Here is a 10,811-nt window from a genome sequence, read left to right on the forward strand (position 1 = left end):
TGTTTGAAACCTCAGTGGTCTCTGGCTTTGGCTCACTTGCTCCCTGGTTACTACCCTGTACCTGTTCTGGTGTAGTCACTGTCTCAGGTCTGCTCTGGACCAGTTTGCTTGCTCAGTCCTGGTCTGCCAATGTCCTGGGACTGGATTGGCTCCCACTCCTCTGGAGCTTGCTTTCTCAGGTCTACCCCAGCCTAGGTAGCTGGTTCAGCCCCACTTCTGTGGAACTTGTTGCCTCAGGCCTGCTCTAGCCCCAGGTGAACTTCCTTGCCTCAGGCCTACTTTGGTTTAGGTTACCAGCTTTGACCTGTTTCTGAAAATCCTGGTCTGGATCCCCTCTATTTTGGTTTTTTGAGACAGGGTTTCTATGTTGCTTTGGAGCCTGTCCTGGAACTAGCTCTTGTAAACCAGGCTGGCCTGGAACCGGTAGAGATCTTCCCGCCTCTGCCTCCTAAGTGCTGGAATTAAAGGTGTATGTGACCACTGCCCAGCTGGCACACACCTTTAATTCGAGCAACTGGAAGGTAGAGGAAGGAGGATAACTATAGAGCATTAGACTAGCATGGTCTTTAGAGTGAGTTCCAGGATAGCCAAAGGTTCTGCCTCCCAAATACTGGGATTAAATGTGTGTACCACCATCATCCAGCTTCTATTTCTATCTAGTGTAGCTAGCTCTGCTTTCTGATCATCAGGTTAGCATTATTTGTTACAGCACAAACAAAATATCATCACAGTTTTGAATATAAGCACTGATGACACCTGCTAATAAAGCCTTTAAAACACTGCCAAATAAAGCAAACAAACAAAGAAGGAAATGACCTAGGAAACACTGAAGGAGAAAGAAAAACACTAACTTTAGTATTAATTGTGATTACCAAAATTCCTTAAGAAATCTGAAGTGACACGGGAATAAGGAAATAGTGTCTCCCTGAGACAGGAGAGCTAACAAGAACTTCTGACTTCTGTTCTATGAACCTGCATGTACCTCCTTTCTCTTGAAAGGACCAAATTTGCTCTCCTAGGATGAGAAGTGACCATCACCAATAACCACTGAGACAGTGTCCCCATTAAGTGTTTTATTGCTCTGAAGAGACACCATGATCATGGAAACTCTTATTAAAGAAAACATTTATTTGGGATGGCTTAGAGTTTCAAAGGTTTAGTCCATTATCTACATGACGGAGACAAACAGGCAGGCATGATGCCAGTGAAAGAGCTGAGAGTTCTACATCTTGGTCCACAGGCAACAAGGAGTGAACTCTGTCTACATTGAGTGTAGCTTGAGCATAGGAGACCACAAAACCCACCCTCACAATGACACTTCCTGAAACAGTGCAAAACCTACTTCAATAAAGCCATACCTCCTAATCGGGCCACTCGATATGAGTTTTGGAAAGGGGGGTAGTTACATTAAAACTACCACAGACAGCAAGCTGTTTGATAAAAGTAACCATGTCTTAGCCTGAAACATGTACACTTTAACTTCTGTAAAACTTTTCAATCTCCAGAGAAAATGTACTTCAAAGCTGGGGAAACAAAAAGCATTCTAAAGTGGTCAGAAGACTATGATAGTACCTAAACCAGTGACCCAGTCTTGACCTCTTTTAGAAATAGTTAGAGGTCATAGTTCAGAGTTGATTGGAGAAGTCATCCTTTATTGCCAACAGTTGAGAAATTTTCTTAGGGAAGGTTAAGGACCCCTCCTCCAAAATACAGCATGAAGAGTATATAGAACCTACTTGTATATTGTATAGTCATTCCATAATTCCTTCGTGATAATAGGTTTGTTGGTTTTGTGGTATTTGAGTCTTAACCCCAAATCTTATACATGTCAGTAAGCCCTATACCACTGAGATATATCCCCAGATACTCATAATAGAAATTTTAAATAGTCACATTTTTATGTTTTGAATAAAGTTAGTCCCTTTTCATTTCTTTCTCCAAACCTATATATATATATATATATATATCATTGCAGTCTTTCATACTGATAGTCAATTTTTCTTATTAATTGTCATATGTAGATACGTTCATTTTCATAATTGTAAAATTTCAGTGGGTATATTGCTCACATTTTTTTAAAAAAAGAAATACATACCTGTCTATTTGTGAAGACAGAATAAAATTCCTTCACTAGCACATCTTTTATCAATCCTGGTTCTGCAATGGCAAGGACAGGCTGCAGCCCCTCGTATAGCCTGTATCGTGAAAACAGATATGGTTAAATTTTGATGCTGATAATACTGTTGGTTCTACAAGACACAGCACCTTAGGCTTTCCAACACAAGAAGCCACTGCTTAGTTCAGGAAATGAATAGAATCATAACCCAGGCAAGGACGAAATATATGACAACAAAAGAGCTCTCTAAATTCATCACAGTTGAGCTAACATGGAGGAACTGAAACCCCTGAAAGTAAACACATGGGAACAAACTATACTATTCTTTGTAGTTTAAGATCATGCACATTTTTATTAGACATTCAGAGGAAAAGAGTAACAGAAGGAAGCTGAAAATCCCAGCAGTGGTCAAGTTGAAAGAAAACAGAACAAGAGTCATATTTTTCTAAGTTATGCAGAAAGGTCAAAGAAAGAGTGAAAGGCCCAAAAATGTCACAGAGCGCAGGAGTGCTGAGAATGACAAGATGCAAATCAGAGTTCAGATGACACTAAATCTGAGGTTTGTGTGTTCCACGGATAAGGAGAGTGAGAAAATTAGACTCATGATTAGGCAAAGCAATAGATATAGCTGATCAAGGATAGAAGCACCCTGACAGCATTGAAGTTATCTGTTAATATGAGGTAAGAGCCAAAAATGCATCTCACTATGCAGTGTGCAGGCTTTGGTAAGCAGTTTCTTACCAAGATTCTAAAATGTGTGTTTCCTATCATTATATTATCCACATATGCTCTCCTACTTGGATGGAGCCCAGGTGAGGAGGGACTTCCATTCTGCTTTTGCAAACAGTGTTCTTTAAGAAGTCCATCTTGGTAGGTAATTAACTCAATATTCCACTGTCAGGATTTATCCATAAGAGCTATGGTACAAGAAATATTTGGGGGACACAGAGGTGATGAAAAATCAGTCTTCTGTAACTATTTTCATCCAATGATAGAAATAGTCTTTGACTAAGAGGAACATGATTCTTTTTCAATAAAATAAAAAAAATCTATTAGTTGGAGAGGAGACCTTAGATTTTCAGGAGTAGAAGATGTCTGGAATCCCCGTATCACTGCAAGTTTAGTTTATTCAAAAATAAAAATATTTCATCATGTTTGGAATATAGGCTAGTAATAGAGTCCTTGCTACATTGTAGAATTACATGGGCTGATGGATTTTAATATAAATACATAGAAATAAAAATATTACAATATATTAATTATGTTTGAATTTAAAGATAAAATTATTTTATTTTATATTTTAATTTGATATGTTTGAGCATAGGCCTGAGTATATGTATGTATACAATGTACATACTGAAGCCTGCGAAGGTCTGAAGAGGTTTTGGATTCCCTGAGTTTTGAGATAGCATGTGGGTCCTGGGAAAGAAATGGTGTGTCTTCCACAAAATAGTAACTGTTTTACGTTGTTGTTCCAACTTTCCAGGCTTTAAAGTCAAAGTATTAACAACTGACAAGCAATAATGATACATGGAACACTTTCTTTGAAATCATTGGAAATTCATCGCAGCGTGCCCTTGGCGATGGGTTATGTGTTCCTATTGACCATGTCAGTTCAGCAGACCCTATGGTGAATACTGTGGTTTCTGACGATGGACATGAAGAGGTGACAAGGCAGAACTTTGTACACCCTGCGTATGGTACACAGCACAGTGATGTCATAACTTCCCAGGCTCTTAATAAACCTCCAGCAGCTCTATAAGTGAAAGTTTAATAATTTTGGCCCAACTATCACACAAAGTAATTAATGAAACAAGACAAAAAGGAAATGGCATGCAGTAACATATCCTGCTTATGTTTTTCAATGTCAAAGTATGTGGTAAAAGGAAATATTCATACACATTCTTGCTACACAGCCATCACCTCATATCTAGTATAAACAGAAAAAGGAGAGAACTAGACAATTCAGTAACATGTGCTGTCACAGATCTCTAAGAGAGCAGTAAGGAATGGAAGACAGTGAGTTCTAGGCCAGCCTGAGCTTCATTGTAACTTCTAAGCCAAACTTGGTATACTGAGACCTGGTCTCAAAAGTCAATGTGGAAAACTTAGGAGGTGTCTAGCCTACTAAAGGAACTACAAGCAAGAAAGAAATCCTAGGAATGGGAGAACTGTTCTTCCCCAGATATGAGTACACATTATTTGTTATCAATTATCAAATGATCAGCACTGACAGTGCTCATAAATATCATATATAAACCAAGAAGGGTCTATTTAAAAATATATCTATTAAAATATACATTTATGTATTATCTAATAAATGTAATACAATATAATGTGTGCATGTATATATGTTCATATATATATATATATATATATATGTAACAACAATTAGTGGAAAGAGATAACATAAATTTGAAAAAGAGTAAGGAAGCTATTATTGAAGGTTTTGTAGAGAACAAGGGAAAGGAGAAATAATGCAATTATATTATAATCTCAAACAATTAAATAAATATTAAAAATATTAAAATTAAAAATGAAATCAACAGGTAATTTAACATAAAATATCTATAAATCCCTATATTTATATTAACTCCAGCCTATATTTGAAAAGCACATAATTACTGCAAGTATATTTTATAAAAATGATTTTTATTTTACTCAGGGTGAATCATTATGGGAGGGAGAACACTCTCTTGAATTATGATCACATATTACATATCTCTGTACTAATGCATTTCACACAATTTAAAGGAGCCCAAGGAAGGATAATAAAACTAAAATAAAATGCATTCTAAGACATTTGACAAAAGTAGCCGCTTGATCATTGAAGGATGTAGACAAATCATTACTTGCAACATTCTCAGTCTTTAAGACTGAAGGTTACAACATAAACTGGCATATGCCACCCTTGGTAGACAGGCTTGCAAACACTATAAAATAGGCACTGCCTCCTGAGTAACTTTGTTGACAAGCTACTCATGCCGTTTGGTGCCACATCACAATATCACCATACTACCTGATAGACATTTCCAGAATACTTACCCCCACATATCCCCATACTTGTTTCGGCATTCTACATCAAATATTGATATACCCTAGAAAGAGAAATAATATGAAAAGTCATTTTTTTCTATGTGTGTTGACCACTATATGAAAAAGGCATGACACAAGTCTCAGGACACCAGGTTCTTTATCTAACTCCTCCAAAGTCAGTTGAAAGAAGGTCTCTGAGGGAGCAGAAGATGGAGGAGACCAATTACATGAAGAAATTACAGTTATTTATGATTTATTTCCCATGGTATTATACATTTCAAATGTTTTCTTCTCTATTTAAACTAAGAATTTGTTCATTTTCTGCTATATCGTTTTGATAACGTATTGACTCTGAAATCCTGAAACACTCCATCTTTTCTATTCTTTGGGTGCGAGAGGGCACCAAGAATCAGGAAGATTGCCAAAAATATGCAAAATCTATTTTTTCTCAATTACTGACACTATCACTTAATCACCAAGAATTCTAGTGTAATCAGTAAATTGAACATATAATTTATGCTTGGAGTATATAAGATTTATATAAATCTTATTGGTCAAATTAACTGAAAAGTAAGCAATAAAGTATAGGCAAAATAGGTTGGCCTTTTAGTGTACATACTCAACATGGAAAGATGAGGAATACCAATTTACATAAAGCAAACAAAATTTGAGTAATCGGTCTGCATTTACACCTCTAAAACCTTGGGATATATATAATTTGTAGTTAAGTGGTATTGTAATTTTGTAAGATATAATTGCATGTAACTCAGTGTACCTCAAACTCTGTGTGTATCATAAGGGTGACCTGAATATCCTTATCCTTCTGATTTTATCGCCTGTGTACTGGAATAACAGACTTGTGCAATGGCCAGTATATGTATTTCTGTGATTAAGCTGAGCGAGCTAGACAGAAAACTTCAGAATAAATTTCCTCTTCAGCAATGTTAATTTCAGCTGTGTGAAATTAGGTAACTGGGCAGATTATGGAGTTCTGCCTGTGGATTATTTGCCTCATGCTGAGAACCAGGCTTGTGTAAGGTTTCTCAGAGGCCATAATGAAAGGAGAAGGAAACATGAATTCTGTGTGCTTGTCCAGTAGCAGACTTGGCTGGACTAGGGCTGGAGCCTGATCCCTGAAGGAGTTAAGGTTGTCGATTTTTTTTTTTGGATCAGATTCTTTCCCCTGGGCTGAGTTTTCCAGTCCTAAAACAGCTAGATCTGGGATATCTTGCGTTCTCTTTGCCAGTGTTGTTTGATTTACCTCTCTGCTGACCTTTGCCATTAAGCCATGCAAATAGTATGTAAAAAAAAAAGCAATGCTGTTTAAGACACATGCTTGTCATGAGTTGTCAGCTTATGTAAGACTCTCCGTCTCAGTTATGTGTCTTCTTTTCTTGTCTCCGGTCCTCACCCTCCACATCTCACAATCTTCACATTTGGGACCCCATTTCCTGCAGATTAAGGTGACGTTTTGCCCAACATGGGGCTCAAGTATAGGAAAGATCAAGAATGAGCACTGCCACAATGAATATATAAAATGAGTCAGTTCGGGGACTGTTTATAAGAAAGAAAGGGTAACAGAACATGTTAGAGTTTCTAACGAGCACTTTCTTTTCCTTCATAGGCTTCCTTTGTCTCTGCATTCATGTTCTAGCTAATGCTTGTAAAGCATTTAGAAAAGTTACTTATATTCATTAAAAAAAATATCTCCTTGGTTTCCTGAAGAAAGTTCTGTAAGTTTAAAGACATGTAAATGTGTAGGTGAATGGTTAAAAATACAATACCACCTATGAAGGCCAAGAAAGTTTCCTATGGATGGATTTATGATGAAACAATACCCAGTTTCTTTCTTTCTTTCTTTCTTTCTTTCTTTCTTTCTTTCTTTTACATTTCTCATTCTCAGTCTTCCCCATCAACACCTCAACATTCAAGACCCACATTCCTTGGATTAGAATAGCTATAAAATATGCAAAGCCTTTGATTTGATACCCTATTTGATACTCCCTATAATTAACCCCATAATTAAGATATTGTTGTACACACAAGTGATGAGTAAGCAGGTTCAGGAAACCATGGCCATCATCTATATAGCAAGCTTGTGCCAGTCTTCACTACAGCAGATACTCTTTGAAACAAAACCCAAAACAAAAGTAAACATAATGCAAAAAAGTGTATTTCAAAGGAAATAAATTTAAAATGTCATCTGAAAAATGAAGGGAAAATGATTGCTTATTTTCAAATTCATGAGAGTATGGAACTATTAGTAAATTAAGCAAAAAAAATCAGTTTTGAAGATTTATGAGATGATTGATAGGACTCAAGTTTTTGGAAAAGGAAATTTTCTAGCAGTAAATGTTTCAAACTGACACTGTTGTTGGTCTCATGGGTGTGAACCTAGGAATGACAGTCCAGGAGCCTTTCCCTTTAGGAATCATCCACAAAGGCTCTATATAAATTCACAGGTCTGATTATATATGTATGTGCGTGTTTATAGATATGTATACATTTATATAAAAATAAACAAAAACTTTGTATCTATGTGTGTATATATGTATATACACATATATATGCATATATATGTATATTCCTCTCACCACAATCTAGTTTTTGCCTTTTTATGAAGTTGTCATATAACACTTGTTTGATATCAATTCTGATTCTGTTTCAAAGCACAAAACTCACTTAATGGTTAAATATCAAAGGTTGACAGGCAACATCATCCCATCTCCCATAATCCCACACCTCAGCATCGTGTATAACGTTCTACTTTGAAGTGAAAAGTAGTAAAACCTTTTTGTTTGAGCTCTCAGTGCACCCTACTTACACACACAAGAAATCATAAGTGACAAAAACACAGCTAGAGCCTTAAAAATAATAACAGGATAGTGAATGGTTATATTGAGGATTCAGTTATCTGCATATTCCTCATAAGTAACTGTGTGCCATTATAAGCATGCACTAGAGCTACTAAGCAGGAAGGGAAAATGTTAGTATTTAACTCTGATGTGACTACTGCATTAAAGTTGCTGAGATACCACCAAAGATCCTTGATATATATTTCTTTAAATGCTGAATCAGAGAAACTCTAATTTTTTGGAATCTGTACTGAAAATACTTAAATATGATGCTTCCAAATTCTATATTTTCAGGTTTTTAGCATCTGGTAATACTGTGTTAACATTTAAGACTGACATCTGACACAAAATTCAAGTCCCCCCACAAAACATGTCTAATCTTGCCCAGGATAAATTGTCAAAGATCAGTGTGTAGCACCAACTATACTGAAAGCCGTAAAATGTAGCATCCAATGACCGTATACACTGATGAACTGACATAATCTCATGAATTCTTGAAAGAGTCACAAACACAACAACTAAATTAGGGATTACAAGCATAACTCACCTTCCTATATTTAAGCATTGTCCCAACAAAAGGCAGAGGTTTGGGGCCAGGAATGCCTAACTTCTTAAAAAGTCCATGTGAAGAGGTTCCATAGCTAAAATATAGAGGAAGAAACCAGGTCATGAGCTTGTTAACACACATATATATTCACATATGTACACACATTAACCATGAATATATATAAATGAGACATATGTGAATAAGTGTATTTATGCTTCTGAATGAGTGAATATGTATATTCATTGCATGTGCATAATATTAAATCTTATTTAATATTATGTAATGTATAATATTAAATCATTGTACCACATGCATAAATATACATATTCAATCATTCAGAAACATCAATACACTTACTCACATATGTCCTCATTTATGTATATTATTTCGTAGTATATCAGTATGTACTGATTTCTTTCCCCTTGGGTACAACTATTGACAACTACAAAAGTCTAACTACTGAGGGAGAATTTAACATAAAATTGTGGTACAATAAACCTGTTAACACGCAATTTATAAACCTTTAGGTTAACTCTTAAAGGCCCCAGTCCTAGAGTTAATATGTAATAAAACTTACTAACCTTAAATTTGATTGTTACTGAGGGGCTCACCAGAGTTAGCAAGTAAGCCAACATCATCAGTGTGGGTAACCACAATGCAAGATTCACATGATTCCTTCTCAACATTATGTGAACAGTCAATAGTGATGTTGCTCAGTGGTGAAGGGCAGTCCACCAGCATAGTCGCTTGACAAGACTCTAGTTTGTTCTGTCCCTCAGAATGAAAATTGTGCAGAGTTTCCCAGATGCAGCTTTTAGCCTAGAATTATGGCTTTGCAGCTAAGAGCAATTGCTGCTCTTGAAGGGGACAGAGGTTCAGTTACCAGCAGCCACATGACAGCTCACAACTGTCTATAATTCCAGGTCCTTGGAAATCCAATGCATTATTTTTAACCTCAATGGGCATCTGAAATGCAGGTGGTACATATACAGACATGCAAGCACAATTGTCATATGCACAAAATAAAAATAAATATATTTTTAAAGATATAGAGTTTGAGTCATCTTCTGTTTAAGAATAAAATTTTGATGTTGCAGCTGTCTTTGAGTCTATCCTGCTCTTGCAATAAAGATCTCAAACAAATTCCTGTAATAACCGCATAAACTCATGTTTCTGCAAGGTGGACTTTAGACAAATGTCTACCTTGGTCTTTCAGTGGTACCCTACTGAGGTTGAACAGCACTATGCTGTGCCCCAATGAAGTGACTAATGATTAATTCTATACTGTTTCTTCATAGATAGCACAATGCCAGCTTTCTGCACTAAGATGATCACTCACAAGACATTTAGGTATTAGATGTTGTCTTTAATCCAACAACATCGGTGACAATACTTTCAGAGAAGGCAGGCCTGAGTTTAAGTAAAAATTAATAGCTCATATATAGATTATTACATTGTGGGTTCTAGATCCTGCAAATCTTCCTGTTCTGTTGTGACAAACTAATGACAAACAAATGGCAGGAAACAATCCTGTAGAAAAAGCTCAGTCTAACCATTTTAAGCCTACTGGAACTTTGACAGTAGTTGAGAACTTTTGACTGAAAAGCACAGTGAGATACATGGTTTAGTTTACAGCCAAAATACATTCAGCTGTGACAGTATTAATTTCCATTGGATTATATCTTCTGGTTTTCAGATAGGTAAAAAGGGTCTGAGAATCATTCCAACTCTAGGACCACAAAGGAGAGGGATCAGCCCTTACTCACAGGTAGAGGAGCACCAGGATGGTAGCCAGAAGGGCCCATGTTTCCATGGAAAGGTTTAGAATCAGGTCCATTGCTCTTTTCTTCCAAGAAATCTGCTCTCTGACTTTTCCTTATAGGTGAGGACTTTAGTTCTCCTTCTGAGACCAGGGGTGAAACTCTGAAGCTAAGTCACAGTGTTTATATTCTAGGAAAGGGGGTGGAGCAGTTGATACTGCCAGTAGAAAGACCAAGTGTGTATCTATCATGGTTATGGAGAATATGGGTGTCCTCTTCACTTGGCAGTTCACAGTAGTGCATGCTCAACCACATTTTGACTTCTTCAATGTTCTTTTCTCTAGGAAATTAATAAATAATTAAACCAATGCTCTCAATGAGAACAGAGGTCATAGTTGTTTCTTAGAAATGCAGTAGACTGATGGACATTAAATTTCCTTGAATGTTTTTGTAGCTGTTTTCATTGTTAAATACAATAAATCTTTGCATACAAATCT

General features: G+C 36.4%; 1 protein-coding gene across 1 annotated transcript in view; it reads right to left on the reverse strand.

Moving 5' to 3' along the window:
* The window catches only part of LOC121445245 (cytochrome P450 3A13-like), a 41,068-nt gene extending 30,526 nt beyond the window's left edge, over positions 1 to 10,542 (reverse strand). Inside the window, exons 1-4 of the mRNA XM_041647290.1 lie at positions 10,321 to 10,542; positions 8,555 to 8,648; positions 5,162 to 5,214; positions 2,096 to 2,195 (exon numbers count right to left, since the gene is read on the reverse strand). Coding sequence (XP_041503224.1) covers positions 2,096 to 2,195; positions 5,162 to 5,214; positions 8,555 to 8,648; positions 10,321 to 10,391 — 318 coding nt within the window. The 5' untranslated portion in view covers positions 10,392 to 10,542. The remainder of the gene's footprint in view (positions 1 to 2,095; positions 2,196 to 5,161; positions 5,215 to 8,554; positions 8,649 to 10,320) is intronic.
* Between the last annotated feature and the right edge of the window lie 269 nt (positions 10,543 to 10,811).

The sequence above is a fragment of the Microtus oregoni genome, unplaced genomic scaffold (genome assembly GCF_018167655.1).
Source record: "Microtus oregoni isolate MIOR12 unplaced genomic scaffold, Mior012 000003F_ref0000135, whole genome shotgun sequence".
NCBI classification, from domain to species: Eukaryota; Metazoa; Chordata; class Mammalia; order Rodentia; family Cricetidae; genus Microtus; species Microtus oregoni.